The sequence below is a fragment of the Hyla sarda genome, chromosome 2 (genome assembly GCF_029499605.1).
Source record: "Hyla sarda isolate aHylSar1 chromosome 2, aHylSar1.hap1, whole genome shotgun sequence".
Lineage (NCBI taxonomy): Eukaryota > Metazoa > Chordata > Amphibia > Anura > Hylidae > Hyla > Hyla sarda.
Window position 1 is genome coordinate 245,878,603 of NC_079190.1, and position 23,658 is coordinate 245,902,260.

General features: G+C 40.8%; 1 protein-coding gene and 1 long non-coding RNA gene across 2 annotated transcripts in view; one reads left to right on the forward strand and one right to left on the reverse strand.

Annotated features, from left to right (window-relative positions):
- Window positions 1-483: 483 nt before the first annotated feature.
- PPM1E (protein phosphatase, Mg2+/Mn2+ dependent 1E) overlaps window positions 484-23,658 on the reverse strand; it is a 195,136-nt gene continuing 171,961 nt past the window's right edge. The window contains exons 5-7 of the mRNA XM_056556873.1: window positions 19,442-19,585; window positions 18,398-18,491; window positions 484-14,367 (exon numbers count right to left, since the gene is read on the reverse strand). Of these exons, the coding sequence (XP_056412848.1) occupies window positions 13,331-14,367; window positions 18,398-18,491; window positions 19,442-19,585 (1,275 nt within the window). The 3' untranslated portion in view covers window positions 484-13,330. The remainder of the gene's footprint in view (window positions 14,368-18,397; window positions 18,492-19,441; window positions 19,586-23,658) is intronic.
- Window positions 15,956-18,435, forward strand: LOC130355952 (uncharacterized). The gene is made up of 3 exons (XR_008888711.1): window positions 15,956-16,089; window positions 16,732-16,822; window positions 18,305-18,435. It is a non-coding gene; the product is annotated as an uncharacterized LOC130355952 (long non-coding RNA).

Genomic DNA, 23,658 nt, shown 5'->3' on the forward strand with positions numbered 1-23,658 from the left:
AGATGTTTTTTTTTTATTTATTTATTTTTTTGTCCATAGGAACCAGTCATAGCTCAGATTTCAGCTTACCAGAACAATAAGAGAAATGAAAGCTGACCTGACTGCTATGGGCAACAAAGAGAATACAAACATTTGAATATAATAGAAGACTGGCAGAATGATGATAATGTGTGTTTTAACTTATTTCTCCCCATAAGTCCATACGTTTCCTGTCAACTATTGTTTGACTGTGTACCTATATCCATTTTAAAGAATTTTCAATAAAGTACCTTTAAATATGTCCATAGGCTTCCATTGCCAGATGGATCCAAAAGAGTGACACTGCATAGTGTATGTCAGGAGCTTGATATATTTTCTATATACTGGGACTATTGCAAATTTGCAACATGGCCACAATGTCTTACTTTTTTTTTTTCTCTCCACTGTGTAGTGCAGCCTAATACATTCAGTTAGTTCATACACAAATAAAGACATTAGAAAATATCTAGTTGACAATTGTTTTATTACTGTACTGGTCAATTCCCAACAATATTTTATTTGATAGAACATTTTGTATCTTGCGTTAACATAGATGGGACTATCCATTTAGACCAGGGTTTATGGTGTTGTGAACAATATAAGTGAATGAGTATTAAACCTCCTAAAATAAGGTAAAAAGGAACGTAAGCAATCGGACAATTAGGATTCATTTTAAAAACATACTTAGTCTGAAAACACAACACTTAAAGAAATCCACTTTGCTTTTGACTTAACACATGGTAACTTATTTAGATGCAAAAGTAAATTGTTATATTAAATAAAACAATCTAATTGAGGAAACCCCCAGATAAAATCAAAGAGTTTAGTTTGGGTGTAATTGGCCTTTAATACATAGCTTTTAAAACCAGCACAAGTACTCATACTTGTGGAGAATGGGGATCCCATGACCTGCTGCATCATGAGCATGAATGGAGGGGTGGCTGAGCATGTGCATAATACTTTCCATTCATTTCTATAGGAATTACACAAAAATGTTTTGCTTTTACTTTGACTTCTGAAAAACTGAATAGGGAGAGCGCTGCATATCTAATCTGTGTTGCATCTGGATATGTTGCTTGCATCCCATGCCAGACTGGCCCCTATTCTCCACACAGGTGCAGGTCCCAGAGGTCAGACCTGCATCTTTTAGACATTTATGACATATCAAGTGTGAATAGAGCTGAGCTGCAATAACAAACCAACCTTTGGACAAAACTAGGGTTGTCTCTGCACAGAAAATTGTCTTTTTATTCCCCCTTTAAATTCACCTTACAGAATTATTTCCCACTTTTTACTGTGGTGAACACTGTTACGGCCCTCTTATGCTTTAAATATGTTACCAAAACCACCAACCATCTGATGTGTATGAGGGTCACCTGACTCCGCCCCGACAGATAATGTTAGGGAACAGAAGGATGAAGCATAATGAATCTCAACTACCCATCCACCCCCCGCACCCCAAATTTCTCTCCAGCTAAGAGTTTGTGTATGGCCTGATCAGTAGAAATATTGATCAGCCAAATAAGTGTTTGCCCAGCTATTAATCTAGCCATACACCTTTACTATAGTCTTCGTTTCCCTCAAGCATGTCTTTAGAATTGAGTAGCCCAAAAAAAATTAAAGGGGTAGTCCAGTGCTGAAAAACGTATAGGGGATAAGTTTCAGATCACGGGGGGGGGGGGGTCCGACTGCTGGGGCCCCTCGCGATCTCCTGTACGGGGCCCTGGTTCGCTGGCCAGATACCGGGTGTTGACCATCACACAAAGCAGCGGCTGACACCCCCCCCCTCAATACAACACTATGGCAGAGCCGGAGATTGCTGAAGACAGCACTCCGGCTCTGCCATAGTTGTATTGAGAGGGCGTGTCAGCGGCCGCTTCGTGCGGTGGTCAACACGCCCCCTTCCCGCGGGCTGCCGGGGGCCCCGTACAGGAGATCGCGGGGGACCCGGCAGTCAGACGATCTGAAACTTATCCCCTATGCTTAGGACAGGGGATACGTTTTCCCGCACTGATACTGAAATTACCGCAGTGTATGTATGAAAACACATGTACTGGTTTCAGAGTCAGGCTATAAAGCCTTGCATATTCCACTACTAACACTTTCGGTTTTTACCGAATAAAATGCCTTTCGCTGGATTCACACAGTTTTTTTTTTTTTTTAGGTGGGGGTCATTTTCATTGGCAGTTTAGTTTGCTATTTTAAGTATTACTATTTAGTTTACTGCACATTTTCCTACCCATGGAAGTTAGTGGGTGGCAAGATATGCAACTCATTTTGCTACCCGTTGACTTCAATTTAAAAATTGTGTGTGTGAAGGCAATAAGAGCACTCAAAAAAGGGTTTTTTCAGGCATCTTACATTGATGGCCTATCCCCAGAATAGGCAATTAAATTCTGATTGGTGGGGTGCCAATATCTGGTACCCTCCACCGATCAGCGGATCAGGAGAGCCACGCTTCTGCATATAAACTGAACAGCCTGAAGCAGTTGGCTGTGTTTGGTGTGTAGGGACAGCGGTAGGCTACTGGTGTGCAGCTACCATTGAAGTTAATGGAAGCTGTAAGCAGTAACCTGGCACAACCACTACCGAATGAACATCCATATTCTGGAGCCACAGCTCAGCTGAATGCCAGGGGTGTAGGCACACTTCCATTCAGACAGTGAAGCAATCAGTGTCAAATGCCTGGAAAACTCCTTGAAATGGATGTTGAAAAACACTGAAAAGATCCATTGTTGTCCCTTGTTTAACAAATGAAACTGAAGGTTCAGTTAGTGATGTCTGTGAAAAAATTGTGAATGGGAAAAACTGACTAAAAAATGAAAACACAATTAGAAATGAAATTGCCATTATTATCTATGATTCTATTTGTTGTAAGAATTCTGATGGCACTTCTAGGCAAATAAAATATTTACATTTTTATAACAACACATCTTCCACCCAAAGCAGGTCCCAGCAATGGGTGCAGGTGTGGAACCCTTTTGAAGCCACGTTAGGATGTATACAGGTAAACCAAGAGGTTTATTTCCAACTCACAGTGACGTTTTCAAGCGAGTTATGAGAAGTGTAAGGTTAATGACTTGGGGGTTGTATATCATAACCAACACTGTACTCTTATATATTGTCAATTTCACCAGTTGTTACAGGGATAATCCAGTTCGTAGCTGAATTATATACATAAATATATATTTATAGTTTTTTTTTTTTTGTGTTTTCTTTTATTTGTAACACATCAGCACCACCAGGAACACGCTAAAAGTACAGAACACAACCTGAGGATTACTCAGCATTAACAAGTAAATAAATACAATGTTATATAGTTTCATAACTGTGTAATAGTTTGTTTTTTTTACATTATCACCAAGTTATACTGTCATAAATTACAATATACAGAGATGTTATATATCAGTTATAGGGATAGTTATTGCTTACATCAGCAAGCAGCAAATTAGGGCACAGATTTCTAATCACCAGTGGAATGAAGAGAGAGAACACTGTATTTCACAAAGAACTGCTTGCCTAAAGCATAGATTCCAGAGCAGTATATATATCAGACCAGTAAACCACTACTATATATAGGTATCTTTTATATTGAAATGTTTCAGAGTCACATTAATGATATATGGCAAGGCTAGTGCTTAGAAGTAGCAACACAAATGTCCACTCAACGTTATAAGGTTGTATCCTATGCTTGGTTCAACAGACCAGTCCATTTTATGCACAGTATATTTCTCTGGCGCTTCACCTCTTTCCATTAACACTATGGAGGGGAGGGGGGTGAATTTCACTCCCTGGTCTTAAGATAAAGTGTGCCAAAATAAGATGGGCCAGACATATTAAGAGGTGAAATCTCATTCAGCTAATAGGAATAGACTTCTGGCCCAGGCCATAAGAAGGCTACAAGCATCCTACTAATCCTTACCCACTTTTAGGAAAAGTTGTGTAGGCTAAGCATAAATTTGCAAATGTTTGGGCAAATGACAGCTTGACCAAAGTCACAAATTTTTCTATTTGTGACTTTGGTTTGTCGGACAACTGACATGCAACCATGATCAACCCCTGTATCTTTGGATGTTGAGTAACGTACCCAAAGTCAGAAAAATTAGTTCCTCTGCAGGATAGCTAAAACAGGATATGTTTAAGCTATATGTTATGTTGCTTCTATTGCAGCCATACTAGCCTTTGTTCGTGGTTTCAGTGTATTGGTTTTACATAACATTATTTTGTGGCTAATTTCTGCACAACCTCTAGCCTATAAGCCATTAAATCCAATATCGCTACAAGCTTTACGGCAAATGACCAATACCACAATTTTAATAAATGGGACTGGATATTACACAGTGAAGGGAAAGGTCCAGTTTTCAGGCTAAGGCCAGTGCCTTGGGGGTGGGATAAAGCAAAGTTTCCTGTCTGATACATCCTCTTTAAGATTCTTGACAGGCAGGATTTCTAATGTGTACAGACCTATTGAGACGTGCATGATATTTTCGTTTACTAGATGTGTCGCCTCACTGACTGAACATGCTGCTTTTTGTTCAACTACATCTACCACTTAAGTGAATATGTCTGCAATTCCATAGGATGAAACCAACATAAAACATTATAAACAACCGTAGGAACAGCTACACTACAACTTGATACTTAAACCTTGCACAACCCATCTGCTGAACACAAAATGTACAGTCATGTAAATAATTGCAGTAACACATTTTGCTATACACATTTATTCCCTTTGTGTGCATTGGAACTAAACCAAAAAAGGGAGGAGACAAAGCAAATTGGACATAATGTCACACCATAAATCAATTAATCCTGTATGGGGCACAGGGCAATAATCATATTGACAATAACCCTTTGGGAGGATAATTCCCCCCCCCCCCCCCCCTAGGGGATAATAGGCCCTATATGTAAGGTCCCACTAAAAACTATTTTTATTGGTATGCTCTAAAAACTGATCATTTTAATTCACTATTTGTTTCTTTCACAATTAAATATTATCAGAGATCCTTAGGTATTAGCTCTATTCAATATTTGTGGTAATATGCTGGTTATTTCTGTCAGTGCTTAGTGCATCATTAATGGGGGTCTCACACCCTCATTAGTATATTGTTGCCACCCTTTGTGTGGGGTCCACTATGCTATAATTATGGTATATTTGAACAGGGGTTTCTCATGACCTCCTTATAAGATATAACCTCCACATGTGACACTATATGCTGTAAAGATTTTATGAGCACATTCATGTGCCTGAAAAATGATGCATGACTCCAGGGGGTCTCACAGCCTCTTTTTAATTGTGTGGCACCAAATAGCACCTATGTATATAGCACTATGAGGGGTCTCTCACACCCTCCTGTGTATATATAGTGCTATATAGATCTGTACGGGGTCCTGCAATACCTCCTTACTATTATGTGCCTCTCTGAGGGTGTCACATACACCTACCTCAGTACTGTATTAATCGGTTCGGCACAATAGTTTACTGCTGGGAATCCCTCTGGGGGTTGCTGACCCTTCTTAGTGCTGTATGGTGCACCAGCATATTATTCTTTCACATATTGTTATATTATTCTCTTGTTATTCTCATCCCTATTAAGTGGCCGCCATAAGGAATCTCTGTTTAAAATTAATCACCAGCCTCCCCGACGTTTTGTCAGCATACTGGCTTTGTCAAGGGCTATGATGCTAATGGCGATAACCTTGTACACTCTTCTTTTTATAACCTTATGAGATGATATCATTTCTGTTGTTGTTCCTGATCGGTTCCCATTACAGGAGCCAATCTGAATGTCCCACGTCATTCCTCATGTTCTCTATCATGTGACACCCTTATCACATGATCTGCTTTCCATGCACATGACTCTTCCTCCCATACGCATACTTCAGCGTGATCTCGCACAGGTATGCGCATCTTGTAGCGCAGGTCTGTGCAAGTGTATGCACTCCCTCGCATCACGGGCTCGCGATTGTCTCTATTATCTGCGCATGTCCATGGACTTAGTAATATAACTGGAAGTACCTGCATTGGAGCGGGACTTATATTTTAGTGCTTCATCAGCTCTATGCCTCATCATCATTATCTGGTCCATTGCTACGGATTTAAATTTCATCGTCCATCTCATATCTGGTAAGTATATTATTGTTTGCGCTTTTCCCTATGTGTTCCTTTGTATTCATATTGTCTTTTATTTTTGTCATATAAAATTTTTCTTATCTTACTTGACAAATGTTCCGTCTCAATCCAAACCTCAGCGTATGAAAATCCTTCATTTAGTCCTGTAGGATATCGGCTATTAAGCCTAAATATCCATTTTGCTTCTTCCCTTAGTAGGGCTTTATTAACACTGCTCAAAAAAATAAAGGGAGCACTTAAACAACAAAATATAACTCCAAGTCAATCCCACTTCTGTGAAATCACACTGTCCACTCAGGAAGCAACACTGATTGGCAATCAAATTCACATGCTGTTGTGCAAATGGAACACAGAACAGGTGGAAATTATAGGCAATTGGCAAAACACCCCAATAAAATAGTGGTTCTGCAGGTGGTGACCACAGACCACTTCTCAGTTCCTATGTTTCCTGGCTGATGTTTTGGTCACTTTTGAATACTGGCGGTGCTTTCGCTCGAGTGGTAGCATGAAACGGATTCTACAACCCACACAAGGGGCTCAGGTAGTGGAGCTCATCAATGCGAGCTCACAACTCGTCCCATTTTTTGGACCTCACAATATATATTGATTCTTACAATCATATTCAAACCAATATATATTATATAAAAAACCAACAGCCACAAACAGCTTTTTGCATTGGACGAGTTGGCATTCCACACCTTTAAAACGAAGCTTACCAGTAGGCCAATATCTAAGGGCCAGAAGAAACAGAGAGAGACAAAATCTGATGAGGAAATTCTCACAGAGGGGTTACTCTAAAAAAAAAAAAAATATGGATGAGGAAGGCCTTTAATAGAGCTCGATGCAGTGGCCGTACTAATTTGTTGACAGAAAAAAACAATACAAGATGAGAGCCCACAAATTGTAAGATGCATATACATCACAAGTAATGAGGATTCTCACGAACAATTGGAATATTCTTAAAGCAGATTCCGATCTGAAAGAAGTCCTAAATGACAGACAAAATGTCACATACCAAAGAGGGTCAAATTTGAAGGACCTTTTGGTCCATAGTTATTTTGGACAGACGAACGAAAGACCAGAAACGTGGCTTCCAAAACCACCAGAAGGCTCATACTTATGTGGATGAAAGATGAAAATCTTTGAAAACCCCGTGGATAAAAGACAGTATGCGATACAACAATTCATAAACTGTAGTAGCCGTAATGTCATATGCGTAGCACAGTGTCCCTGCCCGAAATTATACGTTGGGAAAACTTCCCAACAACTGCGTAAAAGGATCAGTAAACATCTCAGTACAATACATACAAAAGTGGACACACCACTAGCACGACATGTTAATATGAAACATAACAGCAATCTGGAAGCAATAAAATTCTGGGGATTATGTCAGTGGAAATTAGGACCAAGAAAAGGAGATATAGGGAAGAAGCAAATGGATATTTAGGCTTAATAGCCTATATTCTACAGGACTAAATGAAGGATTTTCATACTTGCATTTTTGGATTGAGAAGGAACATTTGTCAAGTAAGATAACAAGATAAATTTAATAAGACAAAAATAAAAGTCAATATGAATACAAAGGAACACCTAGGGAAAAGTGCAAACACAATAATATACTTACCAGATATAAGAGATGGACGGTGAAATTTAAATCCGTAGCAATGGACCAGATGATGATTATGAAGCACAGATTATGAAGCACTAAAATATAAGACAAGAATAACATATTCTAGTTTGAAAAGTTTACAAAGCAGGAAATGCATCCTAGCCACACAATACAACGTTTACAGCTGTCACGCCCCCTCCCATAGGCTTGCATTCAGGGGGTGGAGCGTGACATCACACGGTGGCGGGGCCGTGACATCACAATGCTCCGGCCCCCGTGATCGCCAGTAATCAGACCTGGAGCGAACATGCTCCGGGGAATGATTCTAACGGGGCGCTGCGTGCAAGATCACGGGGGTCCACAGCAGCTGGACCCCTGCGATCAGGCATCTTATCCCCTATCCATAAGATGTCTTAGCGCCGGAGTAGCCCTTTAAGTTCATTTTGGCAAAATGTAGTCTTCTTGCTTTTTTGTCTTTGTGTAAGCAGTGGGATCCTACTGGGTCTCCTACCATAGAGTTTCATTTCATTTGAATGTCAACGGATAGTTTGCGCTGACACTGATGTTCCCTGAGCCTGCAAGACAGCTTGAATATCTTTGGAACTTGTTTGGGGCTGCTTATCCACCATCCGTACTATTCTGCGTTGACACCTTTCATCAATTTTTCTCTTCCGTCCATTCCCAAGGAGATTAGCTACAGTGCCATGGGTTGCAAACTTCTTGATAATGTTGCGCACTGTGGACAAAGGCAAATCTAGATCTCTGGAGATGGACTTGTTACCTTGAGATTGAGGACTTGAGAACCAAAATTGTGGAAAAATATCAACAGACAGTTCTCTTCTCTTTCTGTTGTCCATGCTTAGTGTGGCACACAGAGACACACAATGCAAAGACTAAGTGAACTTCTCTCCGTTTTATTTGCTTTCAGGTGTGATGTTTATATTGCCCACACCTGTTTACTTGCCCCTTGTGAGTTTAAAGGTGCATCACATGCTTGAAAAAAAAATCCACAATTTTGAAAGGGTGCCAATAATTTTGTCCAGCCCATTTTTGGAGTTTGGTGTGACATTATGTCCAATTTGCTTTTTTTCCTCCTTTTTTTGGTTTAGTTCCAATACACGCAAAGGGAATAAACATGTGTATAGCAAAACATGCGTTACTGCAATCATTTTCTGTGAGAAATACTTAAATTTTCTTGTAAAATTTCTGGAGTGCCAACGTTTACGGCCATGACTGCATATATTAAACAAAACCCATGTTTTTCCCCTCACATATTTGCAACACTTTTCGTATGCCCCATTTCACAAAAACTAACTATAGTGGCCATTGCATATGGCTGAATTAAGGAAACGGCACCTAATCCTGTACACATTTCTAAATCCAGCAATAGCAAAATAGAGCTTATATATTTCAAAAACAGCACCGCACCTGTTCTCAGGTTGTGTGAGGTTATGCACCTCACTTCTATTGAAGTGAATGGAGCAATGTGGTAATACCACGCACAACCTGTAGATAAATGTGGTGCAGTCTGCTGAAAGAAATCAACTCTGTTTTTCTAGAGAATAATTCAGAGCTGTACACTACCACCAACATGACTAGTAAGCAAAAGGCACCCATGGATGGGCTAGTGTACACCCCAAAATACTGAGTTAATACATAATAGTTCTGGTCATATTGATTTATATTCACTAGCTAGTAATGTATATATTTGTTTTGCATGTGACACATGCTTATTTATAAATCAAATGACCCTAACAATTAGAACTTTTGTAAAAAAAAAAAAAAAAAAAAACACAAGGAGAAAAAATAACTTTCTAATTCCTTGGTTCAAACGAAAACATGAATCCATGTAAAGTACTATGGAATGGCTTCTTTCCCCAAGCCTCTGGCAGCATGGGGGGTTGTTAGAGCCTTTAATGGGAGCTTTAAAGTGTAACCACATGGAAAAGAAGAAGTGACGTCACGTAACTGCGCGGATCACTATCACTTATTGATGACAATGGGAGCTAGGTTTTTTACAGCAACGCTGATGATTTTTGTGTTAAAAACCACACTGTCTATGAGTATGTTCACATTGGCTATAAGCAATGTTAACATACCCATAGACAGTGCAAACTCAAACTAGACAGTCTACAAATGCACCATTGTCTCAGCCTGTTTGAAAATAGGGCGCATCTTAAGACTAGTCTACCTTTGCACCATCTATTAGCTGTTCTAGTTTTATACCTATTGGTGCATTTAAGCCCCATCTATTCCCACTGAAGCCACGCTTACTTTCTGATAAGCTCCACCCATTTATCAAGCAAGGTGAGACAATGTCTAACACAAGTTATTGAAACTGTACAACGGTTTTATGGTTCAAGCTGCACCACATTTTTGGCACTGGCAGTTTAATTTATCTCCCCAATTAACTGTCTAAGTTTTAGCTCCTCAGGAAAGTTTCTCCAATATGGTTAGGGTTGAAGGGGTTGTATGAGATTAACATGGCTGTGTCTTCCTGCTCAGCCCATTGACTTAAATGGGACTGAGCAGCAATAATATAAAGTCCAGAAACACCAGTAGCATTGATCGCAAAGAAAGCATCCATATTTTTTTTTTTTTTTTTTTTATGTCATACATCCCCTATAAAAGATTATGGTAAATTGGGGAAGGTGCTGTGCTTTTGGTTGAGTATGGTGACAGACATTTTAATCTACTTTGGTTTTTAAATAACTTTTGATTTCTGACAACAATGTAATGTGATAGGAAAAAAGGTAGCCATAAACAAATCTTGTTATGTAGTGGTTTAAAATAACCTAAAACCCTCCACCACCATAAACATAAGAAGGCTGGTTGAATCTTTTAGAATTAAAAATGGTACCAGCCAACATTGATTTTATAAGTATAGACAGATTTAGACATAGTCCAACCAAGTTCAGACCATGATGACAGCCCATGTTAACTAACAATAATCAGATATATCAGTGTATTGCCAGATTTAATGATATCTCAGAAGATGATTTAAAGGGGAAACCTGCTTAAAATCTAATACTATTTCAGGTACCACTTCTTGATCCTCATTTGTTGTGATAAGTATAGTTATGTGCATTAGCAGATGTGACTTACACTCCTCTATGTATAACTTAGTTACTATGTCTGGGTATTAAAGATAGATGGAAATTGTAACAGGGAAATTTCTAATGAAATACTGGCTCCTTAAAAATTGACACTAGATTTTCAAAATACCAGTTTAGACCACAAGGGGTTGTCCTGGGTTTGATAAACATAGCTGTTCTCTTTCGGAAACAGTAGAGCAACCTGCCCACCAGTTGTATACGGCATTATGCTCAGACCCATTTGCTTCAGTGGAACTAAGCTACAATCCCAGACAAAACCCAGGTCTGGCGCTGTTTCTGCTCATGCAAGTCTTAGTATTGCTTATTTAAATGTATTCCTAAGAAGAGAAAAATGATTGGGTGCATATTTGACTTTTGAGCTCCTGCATTAGTTTGGTTACTCTACAAGGCACATAAAGCATGTAACTGGGGTGTCTAGGTAATGCGGATACATTTTAATATTGGTGTGAGTATTGTGTACTTTAAAAGCATCACATGACGTCTTATGCCTATGCAGATGTTTCGGAATACATATCCCGTAAAAAAAAAAAAAAAAAAAACACTGCTTTTGTTTTTAAATCCTGGATAAACCCTGAAAAGTTTATTTTTTTTGTAAAGTGACAGTAGCACCTGACATGTAAATAATCAGTCAGGGTCTGGGTGTTCAGACACCCATCAATCACCAGAGAAGAGTTTGGCTGAGCGCTTTACCCCATGATTTTATTGTCACTGCACAAGATAGATAGCAACAGGAAAAGATGTGCTTAGTCGTGTTGCTCATCTTTATTATTTTCTGTCTCAAGGAAATCATGTTATCATGGCTGCCACTGTCATACTGATCCAAAAACCACAATAATGCCTTTTATTGCACCGCCTAATTATAAAACGTATCTAACTGTTCCATGATATAACTCGGGTTGAAGTTTTATGTATCAAAAACCAAAAGTGATGTATCTATGTTAGACCCGATCTTGGGACATAACCTTTGCTCCTACCTATAAGAAGGAGTGTACAGATAATACTTGAGTACTATGGAAACATAGATGAACAGTTAGTAGTACAGTGGATTCCTAGTGTCATTCTACATTTGTTTAGTCTTCTTAATTCTTTAGGTTGTGTCAGTCTAATGTATAGAGATGCAAATGCTAGATGGGAAAGGTGTACATGAACCAGAAAGATGAGGTTTGGGTTGATAAATTAGTTTCTTAATTGAAAAACACCATCTTGCCTTATAGTTATCTCAATTTAAAACACGGCTTTGCAAAACTGATATTACATCTTTTCTGAAAGGAAACATGATGCATGAAATTAAGGCAGCCTGAAGGTCAATGAACCCATATGGAAAGGAACATGCTGTGCTGTATAATTAAATATACATGATGTGCTAACACAGTAATAACCCCATTTCTTTGTTGTTTGATTAAATATGATAGTTTGGAGGCTAACACTTTGTGAGTAAAAGTATTCTTATTGTACTCGGAAATGAGAGACGAGTAAAGCTGAACTTGGATCGGATTTCGTATGGCTAAACCCACTTTCATAGGATACTGAATAGTGGATTGTAAACTTCTATTTAACAGATGGCATGGTTTCTATAATGTAGATATTGACTTAACGCCTTAATACCTGAGTTTCCTCATGCTGTAGAGGTTGGCTTATCCGCAGGAATCGCTCAAAATTAGCTATACCTCACTGTACTCCAGCAGTGCCTTATTGCCATTATAAAGTGTGACATCTATCTAAAACTATAAAAATAACTGGTAGTAATCTCTAAGTTTTTTGTGTATAAAGAATACTTAAGAGGTAAATATACAGTTGCAATAGTAGTTCCAGTAGAGAGTTACTGAGAGCGCCAGTTCATCATTGAAGCCAAAACACTCTTTTTTCAATTACCTGGTTCCTTTGTTTAATATTGATCTAATGACTGCTGGAACCAATGTTGTTATCCGTGAAGGTTAAAACCTCTATAAGCTGCATCATTGGGCATAACAACCTTTTTAGCTAAAGGCCATGACCACAAAACTACATGAATTTTCAACAAAAACCTTGTGAGACATGCACACACACACAAAGACATCTTGAATGGGTTTTGTACTGCTTTTGATAGAGGTTACATTGTGGGTTTTATACTAGATACATACATCTCCTTTTACTCATACACTTACAGCAAAGGGCATTGCTCCCTGTTTCATACGACCTACATTGTTCTTCATCCCCAAATTGCTGCACGTGAAAAAGGGGAATGTTGTGTCTTCCTTGATCAACAAAGTCAAGCTGATATGTCTGACAACTGTGAAAATGTCCATCTGTATGTAAATAGAGTACCACACTGTGCACTACTTGTGCGAGATCAATACACTAGGTGAGGAGAAAGATGATGCCATTAAAGTTTGGGTCTATCTAACCTAATTCACTGGAACACTACAGTTATATAACACACAAAGGAGGTCAGGTTTCCTTTTACACTTGATAGATTCAATGTAGGTCTGTCAATGCTATACAGTTGCTCTCTTTTAACAATGCTATATTCATCAAATGACCTCTATTACTTTTCCTAGATGCTACAGGACAACGTACCGATACCCTATGTTCGCCAATGCTTTGCACTGGCACTGTTAAAGTGGACCGTGCTTTGTAAGAAGGCTTTTGGGAAGATAGGAGCTTTGGAAAGTTTGGTTTGGCCTTAGTCCCACCTCTCCTCTTTCTGAAACGTACAGGATATGCACGTGTCGGACCATTCATGACACCTTTCAGACATTCATCCTTTAACTCCAGAGGGCAGTGTAAGCTCTCCTTTCTGGGCATCAAGATATTCACATATCCCAAACCTTTATTTCTAGATATACTTTCATCCCACTCGTTCTCTCCACATGCAGGTGGACTTGCTAAAGACTCCTTTCTCACAGATTCTTTGCTTCCTTTGGCTCTCTTTGGTGAGCTAGCTCTGGATACTTGGGGCCATGGCAAACATTTGGCACTATATGGTTTGCCACCTCCTCCATGCAATGGATCTAAATAGTCTTGTTTTTCTACAACCTGCCCTTCAGGACCAAGGTTCAAACTAGTTCTGTCTGTGAAGGAATCTCTCCCATCATAACCTCCTAGATCAGCTGGGGCTGAACACTGATGAAGAGGACACGATCTTTTGCACTCTCCTTGATTCTCCTTGTCATCTCCATTATCTTCCTGTCCTCCATCAAAAGAGTTCTCAGCTTGGTTATTATCTTGGCTTGTATTGGTTGTTGGATTAAGGTCTTTGAGGAACACCACAATGACAGTGATGTTATCACTGGAGCCAGCATCACGAGCTGATGCCACCAGTTTATGGGCAACCATGCTGCTGTCTCCATTGTTTTCCTTTAAGTGGTCAGATACAACTTTTACAGCTTCATCTGGATTTACTGTATCATAAAAACCATCACAAGCCAGAATGAGATAATCTTCAGAACCATCAAGGACCAAGGAGGTAGAGTCTGCATCACTGCAAATATATGGCTTATGCTCAGAATCCCCTGGATGACAAAGAAAACATAATCATACATTCTGAACAAATTCAATGATTACTTTAAAACACAATGCTATTTATATATTCCCCATACATTATACATTTTCTGTATGGAATACGATTCTTATTATTAATTTAGTTAAAGAGTCACTAAACTAAACTTTTAATATATTGTTCCTTATGTAATTATAAGACAAATTGCTATTTACTTGCTGTTAAAATTCTCAACCTTTATATGTTTTTAATGTAATTGATAAAACGTCCACTAGGTGGCTCTGTTCTGTTCTCTGCACAAGTCAAACAATTAGTTTGGTCTCCTCTCAGCCTCGCAGGAAACTAAACTCCGGAAGTGCGTGCTGGGCATGGCGAGCACAGCTCTCGCAGGTTTCTGTGACATTGCGCCTTCTGGGGAATGCCCACTTTCACCTGCCGGGAGCTCAGACAATGTGAGCAAGGGGAAATTTTTTTTAATGGCAGGAGGGGTGTTAGAAGTAGTGAAGGAATAGAATCTGAGTTAGTTTAGAAAATATGGTTTGATGACAGATACTCTTTAACTCAATGCTTCCTAACTAAATAACTGTTGAAAAAGACTATTTTAGATGACTGAATGATATTTTATAATAAAGTCACTGCCTAATGATGGCTAACTTTTAAATACAGCTATTGGCTTGTACACATTACTCTGGGGTTGCCCGAGCACATTCTGACTTGTGGATCGATTAGGATCCACAAGTCCAGCGAGACTAGACACTGATGACTTCTAAACAGCAAACTGGCCCTGGACATTATATTAAAATGATGGATCCTCCTGTTCTCTCCTTTAGAAGAAAGGTCCGAAGACCCTACAAATAGACTATCTTCATAAATGTGCCAAACAGAGCATACCTGTTGGGGAATATTATGCACACTATTGATCTATATGAGAAAACAGTTTTTTAGGCTGGAAATTAGGTGGTGGTGAGGGGTTCTCTATAGTGAAGTTTGGGTAAAAAAAACGTTATTCCCATGCATATGACTGCATATAGTATATTTTAGATAATACTATTTTACTGGAATGGAATAGCATAATTGACATATTTTACACCTCACGTACACATTAGGGTCCCCGAAAGCATGTTATAGGAAAATAAATGATACATGTTATCTGCTTTGGTAACTCAAAGGCTGTGTTCACATGGTGCGTTACCTTTGGTTTTTTTTACCGGGAATGACCAAAATCACTGTTAAATAACAAATTTTTACAGTGATTCACACAAATTGTGGCACAAACACCATTTTAGCCACGAATCTCAGCAAAAATGCAGTGGTGCCACGACACTGTAATGCATAATGTGAATACAGCCTGAAGAAATGTTTTTAAGTAGGTAGCTAAATCCCTAACGCAGCTTTGTATGGCATATTAAAGGGAATCTGTCAACAGTGTTACCTGCACTAACCTGTTGGTACAGGCTTGTAGTGCAAGTGACACTGATTACAATTATACTTACCGAGGGCCGATCCTTGGCCCCATTTGCCAGTTATTCTCCTTGTTTGGGTGATGGTAATCAGCAAGCTTGGTGCATGGGCGGTGCTCCAGGAGGACACAACATCACAGTTGCTGCAAGCAGGCTTGAGAAAGCAGCCATGACCTTATCATGCTCCTGGAGCACCGCCCGTGTACCAAGACTACTGATTATCATGGCTCGAATAAGGAGGATAACAGACCAATGTGGTTACAGATCGGCCCGTGGTAAGTATCATTTACATCAATGTCACCCACACTACAAGCCTGTACTAACAAATTAGTGCAGGTGACACTGATGACAGTTTTCCTTTTAAATATACCAGGCATCCATTAGTGTAGTAAAAGAATGCAGTGACACTATTTTCATTTCCTTCACCCTAATAGCTCTAAGTCCTGGAAGCATACATAAATCAGCAAAGCTAAATTTATCACTATACACTGAATGTCCACTCTATTAGAAACTCCTTTGGCGCTGTCCTGATAAAAAGTCCCCTTGTATCATAGGATAAACAGCTGCCAAGAAAGGATGAATTTTGGTCAGCCACAATACTTAAGCAAGCTCTACTGTGTAAACATCTATGGTGTTAAAAAAAACTAAAATCATTAAGACTGACATAAAGGGTGTAACACCACCCGCCCCCTCCCCCCTCTTAAAATCGTCACATTTCTGGGACTAGTGCTGCGTCCTTAGTCATGGCTGTCTACAGTGTGCAGACAGCCATGAGGCTGTCTGCACACGGTAGACAGCCATGATTGAGGGTGCAGCACTAGTGCCAGAAACGCTTGTTTTAAGGGGGGCACATTTATATACTTATCTGTCTTTATGTGATTTCACTTTTATTAGAATGTGTTTTGTTTTTTCACAAGCTCCGCTGGATCATCTTGACCGTATTGCCATTGTTCCTCAGTACGGGGTAGACGTGTGATCCGTGCGTTAGAGATTGGAGTTACCAAACAGGTAAGCTGGTTCCCGCCTCTCCCATTTGTGCTTCCTCCACCAGCCTAAACTATTGACACCTGACAAGATGCATTCATGGATTTCATACAGCTTGAGTCAAATTTTGACCCTCCCATCAGCATGGTGCTACTGATATGGATTAAGCTGGAGTCAGCTTTTCCACTGCTCAGTGATCCAATGCTTATGCTGTTCAGTCCAATAAAGCCATGTCTGTTTCCTTAAATGGGCACTGTCATGAAGTAAAAAAATTGATTTGTTGTAGTACTTAAGTACTACAACATATCTCTAATATACTTTAATTAAAAAAAGTGATTTTAAACAAGTTTAAAATCACTTTTAAATTCGGCCACTAGGGGTCGCCCTCCTAGTGGCCGAATGCATTCAGCAGTGACGTCAGTACTGGATTTCGACTCATTTCAGCCTGGCAATGAGTCGAAATCCAGTCACTGCGGTGCTCGCTCCCGCCTGTCAATCAAACAGGCGAGAGCGAGCACGCTGATAGCTGGGGCTGCACTGCCCACTGTCAGGCTGCTCCAGTAGCCTCGCGCGTGGCCCCGTTACCCTGTCCGGAGGCAGCGCGCGCACTCATTGCTGCGCTGATCCTCCGGATGGGCAAGTCTGATCTGAGGTCTTATAAGGGGAGCGGAATGCCTTCTTTTCGGGCGGTTGGAGGGAGGGGGTTGTTGCACGGCGGGGTCTGGGGGTGATGGAGTTTGGGGGAGCGGAATGTCTTTTTCGGGTGGGCGGAGGGAGAAGGGTGGGGGGTGTTGCGCGGCGGGGCCTGGGGGAGTGGGATCTGTGGCAGCTGCGGCTGAGACTGTTTTCACCACAGGGTGCCTACAGTTGTTTCCCCACTACAACTCCCAGCATGCCCTGACAGCCAATAGATGTCAGGGCAGGCTGGGAGTTGTAGTGATGAAACAGCTGGAGGCACCCTGTATAGTTGAACTAAGGGCGGAAGTCAGGCCCCCCAGCAGGCGTCAGTGACGTCATGCCTGCCGGGGAAGTCTGCTTGGTAGTGAGCACACTACCAGGCAGAAAAAAAAGCATTTTTAATATAGTAAAAAAAAATGTAAAGGCAGGGAGGTGGTTAGGGATAGATGGGCAATAGGCAGGGACAGAAAGAAAAAAAAAGGGATGGTGGGAGCTACACTTTAAGCACAGATTGTCTATAAGAACAGACAACCAGTTTCAGTGCCATTGCTGACTATGGAATGAGTTGTGGGTAACAGTGTTATTTTTATATAGGGAAGTTCCAATTGTGAAATGGCAGGTGTCTTTAATAAAGCGGCCATTCAGCATATATATCACTATTCTAGCAAGTAGTCTGTCTATACAGACATAAATAGTAGGTACATTAGCATCAAATCCATTATGCAGCTTGGTTAATAGAGTATAGGGCTTTTGCAATTTAATTGCATCCTAGGTGAGATGAACTTGGATTTCCCAGTATAAATTCTATTCTGTTTCATGTTCCTTTAGCTTTCTGGATGTCTGAGATCATCAAACACTTAATTAAAATCAGGGCCATGAGGAGGCGAAGAAAAGAGGAAAGAATTAAAGTCAATCTCCTACCAATAGCTCTAGAGACAGACAGGCTTCCATTAACCCTCCATGCGCCAAACCAGACCACACAACCTCCAAGGGCCTCAATGCGATGTTTCTCATCCTAAAAAATAAGAAAACAATAGGTTTGTTGGAAGAACGAACGTTGTTCATCATATTAATCCTAAATAGCAGTGATATGGGGGACTTGGACAAGCAATGAAACAATTGAAGGGAATCTGTCATCAGTATCACCTGCACTAACCTGTTACAGGCTTGTAGTGTGGGTGACGCTGATGATAATGATACTTACTGGTCAAACACCTCTCATGCAGCAAGCAGGTTATTTGCATGTACCGAAAACCAGGAATGTGGCGGAGTGGAGGTACAGAGCAGGGACTGGCAAGTAATCTTTTTTTTTTTAGCAGTGTCACCAGCACTACAAGCCTGTACAACAGGTTAGTGCGTGTGATACGGATGACAGATTCCCTTTAATGGATAGTAAACAAAGTACTGTATATGTTGTGCAGTAAAGTAATTTCACCATGTGAATTTCATTATCACTGTTTCCCCAGTGCTGATCATTTTGAGAAAGGCACCAAAACTAAAGCAGATACTTACTACTCTTAAAAAGTTTCTGATTTAGAAAATCAGCAGCACTGAAGACATAAGGTAAAGATGATGGATGCAGTATAAGGTCTATACCAGTGCATCTCAAACTGTGAGGTAGCCTCAGTGGATAGGCATCACCGGTGACGTCATTTAAAAATTGCCCCAATGCCAAAACTGTTACAGGGCCCTCAGCTATAACGCTTTATTTATAGCACTGGCCTATAACTATTAAAAAGAGAGACCTTATGGGCTCCTCAGGCTTCTGATGCAACCTCTATAGTTACGTCCCTGGGCATCACCTAATTCTAGATGAGGGTGGCATGCCTCCCAGAGGTCTTAAATCCTGACAGACCAACTGATTCAGGATATCAGAAAATTTCAGAAAATGTCATTTATCACTTCATGTTTTATCTAAGAAAACGTACACTGGTAAAGATGACTGCATTAGTCCATAGTCCTCACCTCTCTGTCAGGCTTATGTGGCTTCATTAATTCCACAGCTTGTCCCCTTCTTACTAGCATCACCTGCGAGTCTCCCAACCAGGCTACATGCAACATGTTGCCACGAATAAAGGTCACCACACCAGTTGTGCCACAACGTAGGTTCTGTGATAAAAGAAAAAAAGGGAAAATGTAACAAATTTACTTTAATTATAATGTAATACTGTACAATAAACAAAAACTCTCACAAAGCACTGAAATTGATGGACAAGTTGTACGGACAAGACTAATGAGAATTACATTAAAATATTTCATAATTTAATAATGTAAAAATAATAAGCATAATCACTCTTAGAATTCCTCTTGTTTAAGAAATGAATATGACATGAGGACATGACATCTGTAGCCTATTACAGCTGTCTTTATTATGTTCTCAAGTCTGTGTGGGGCACCTTGTGTGTTAAAGGTGAAATATCCACTTAGCATACATTTTTGTCCAATATATTAGTTATAAAGATGTCTTAATACAGAACATGCATCAAAAGCACCAGCCTAATATAGTGTAGTTTTCCCTTGTATCACCAAAACCACTCTGACCTTTAAAAACAAAGACCTGGAGATGTCCAGTGTTATCTGACACAAAGATATTAGCAGCAGATCCTTTAAGTGCTTTATGGTTGCAAAGTGGAAAGTGGCGGATCAGACTAGGTAGCCTCCAAATTCCCCAGATCCCAATCTGATGCGCATCTGTAGAATGTGGAAGTCAACATTTAGAATTTTTTTTAAATGGGATATAGCGCATCATCCTGCAGAAAGATGCCTCTTTTATTTAAAAAAAAATCTGTCACCAGTGTCACCTGCAATAAAATGTCAGTACAAACAGGTAGTGCAGGTGATACTGATGACAACGGTACTTAAAGCGGTAGTCCAGTGGTGAAAAACGTATCCCCTATCCTAAGGATAGGGGATAAGTTTGAGATCGCGGGGGGTCCGACTGCTGGGGCCCCCTGCAATCTCTCTGTACAGGGCCCCGGCTCTCCGGCCAGATAGCGGGTGTTGACCCCCCGCACGAAGCGGCGGCCAACACGCCCCCTCAATACATCTCTATGGCAGAGCCGGAGATTGCCGAAGGCAGCACTTCGGCTCTGCCATAGAATTGTATTGAGGGGGCGTGTAGGCCGCCGCTTCGTGCGGAGGTCGACACGCCCCTTTCCCGCGGGCTGTCGGGGCTCCGTACAGGAGATCGCAGGGGGCCCCAGCAGTCGGACCCCCCGCGATCTGCAACTTATCCCCTATCCTTAAGATAGGGGATAAGTTGTTCACCACTGGACTTCTCCTTTAACTTGTCCCGGTCTGTGCAGGGGATCTCCGTAAGCTTCTCCGGCACCCGGCTTGGGGCATGGACAGAGCTTAATGTCACCGCTGCTGTTCCCAGCACCCAGTAGAGAGCAAGCAGCAGTGGTTTGGGCGGAGCTTAGTGCCATTAACGCTGCTGCTCTCTGCTGGGTCCTGGGTACAGCAGCGGTGACGTCACTAAGCTCTGCCCGTGCCCAAGCCGGGAGCCCGGAGCTGGAGCTAACGGAGGAGATTACCGGAGTTCCCCTGCACGGAACGTGAAAAGGTAAGTAGCGCTGTCATCAGTGTCACCTGCACTACCTGTCGGTACCGACAGGTTAGTGCAGGGGACACTGGTGACAGATTTCCTTTAAGGAAATCCATTGCCATGAAACAGTGTACTCGGTATGCACAAAGTTTAGATGGTGGTATTTGCCAAGGTAACATCCACATCAATTCCAGAACCTAAGGTTTCCAAGAAGAGCATTGCCTAGCGCATCAAAGATGTCTTCCAGCTTGTCTTTTTCCCCATAATACATTTTGATGCTATTTCTTTCCCAGGTAAGCGACACACATACACCTAGCTATCCACAATATATAAAAGAAAATATGGCAGATGGCCTTCTTCTACAGGCCTATGGCTCTGTTCAGATGCTCATCTACCCACTGTAGATATTTTTGGCAGTGGACTGAGATCAGCATGAGCACTCTGACCAGTGTGTAGATACACAACCTCTTATGCAGCTGTTACTTACTATATTCTGACTCCATTCCATTATAGCCAGCACTGTTTTTGAATCCATCGTACAACAGATATCAATGGTGCATAATAGACCATTGACTTACAAGGGGGTCTGTCATTGTTCCCTTATGGTTTACGTCTCTCCAATGGCCATGGTAGTGTAACCTCTGTGGAGTTGGATGCATTATCTGAAATGCCCAGAAGATTGCGGATGGAGACCACAAATGAACTAGTATGCTGTTAATAAAGACGGGAGCTGTGATCACATGATTAGCAGTCATTTCACGAGAGATAATGCTGATTGGTGGAGACTTCAGTCACATGATTGTGACATCACACAGGTCCTGTGTCCTGAGGATTTGCTCAGAGGACTACAAGCTTAGCTAGAGAAAAGACGTGCTTCTAGCTGTGAGAGACTGCACCACAGAGACAGCACCTAACTGAGAGAACTTGCTTCACACAGTACCACACTAGCTGAGAGAGAGACCTGCTGGCAGAGACGAGCACTGGTGAATTCTGAGAGAGGAGACTGCTGCTGGACTGACCTGGTTAATGGTGTTGTGAGGGTAAGCCTAAAGCCTCTTCCCTGTTCCACTGCAGGGCATCTGTCTCCTTTCTCAAAGTAAAGACTCTGAGGTCTAGTGTGGATATTACACAGCTCAGGTTGCTTCAATGATGCTGCGGAGCAGGACTTATAAGGGCCCCAACATTCCTATGTCCACCAACGGCCATTAGGGTGAAGATAAGGGGGTGGGCCGCAGGTGTGCTAGTGGGTGGGTGAGGAAAATCCCCATTGCATTCCTATCTGTGTTACGCTATTTAATTATCCTATGTATGTTGTTCATTTGCCACTTACTATATAAAGTTAGTTCACATTAAGCTGTGTCAGTCTTATTGTACCAAGTATGTTCCCAGTGGGACCCCACATCCCTACCCCGGATGCTCCACTGGGTGGAGGCACTGCTGTATACATGTACCACAGCTCCCAGATAGCGGAGGCTCAGGATCCCCCTGTCGGGCATAGTGAGGTAACTAGGGTAAGGGACCCCAGAGACACTAGGGGGTGCTCCCAAAAACCTGCTACAGTAGTTATGTTCCTTCTATCAAAACTGATGTAATGTATTGTAGATAAATTAAGCACAGGTTTCATGCCATTAATCACTATAGATAATGTGAGTTATGTAGAGAACACAGAGCCTTATACCATATATGGTGGCACCCGTAAGTCTGTATGGGTTTCCGATACTGTAATGCAATGTCATGTGCCACAGGTAGGTGTGCTGCAGTCATTCTCATCGCCAAGGTTACATTGTACATACAATGTCATCTCAATTTCATAAGCTGACCAAGATCAACTAATGGTCCCAGATGAGAATGAAATATTATTTATTATCATTCTTCAAGCAGAGTAAATAAGTGCGGTTGTCAGATAATACAAGTGAATGACTTTCTTCTCAGAACAAGTCCTTTGGACACAGCTGGCGAGGTACAAGGCACATCATATCTGTGTATACTGACAGCTCAATGCTGTTTTGTTTCTGTCCAATGTCACCTTGAGCTTCATGTCACTGTGATAGATATCACTGTGTCACACGCACATCTGCTCCAATCTGAGAGAATATTGCGCGTGCACAGAATAATTTTACAGCTAACCCCTCCCCCCATCGCCTGCCAGTAATATTGCTTCAGGAAAGCAATTCACTGCTTGTGCACAAGAAAATCATCAAGCGGTTTAAGACTGTGCAAGTACAGATCTATTGCATATGTCTGTTCAGGTGAAAAATTACTCGCCATTTGTAGAAGTTTCCATCTTCCTACTAGATCATTATAACGTGCATATGGAAACATAACAGTAGTGTATATAAATAAGTTCCTAATTTATGTCTTAGCTTATGCTTCAGCTTGTAGTCAAAAGAAATTCTAAATTAATTTTAAAGATATGATGTAAGTATATCATTTCAGAAATAACCATCATTTTACTAACAGACAGACCAGGTACAACAGGGTTATAATTTAGCATCATTGTGAAACTTCTCTTATACAGTATACAGTAACCTGTAACTATAACTGATACAAAAGGTACATCTTTTCTGTCTTCAAAGAAAAAAAAATCCAATTACATTATTAAATTATTTTCTTGGTTTACAGAGTAATGCACTTT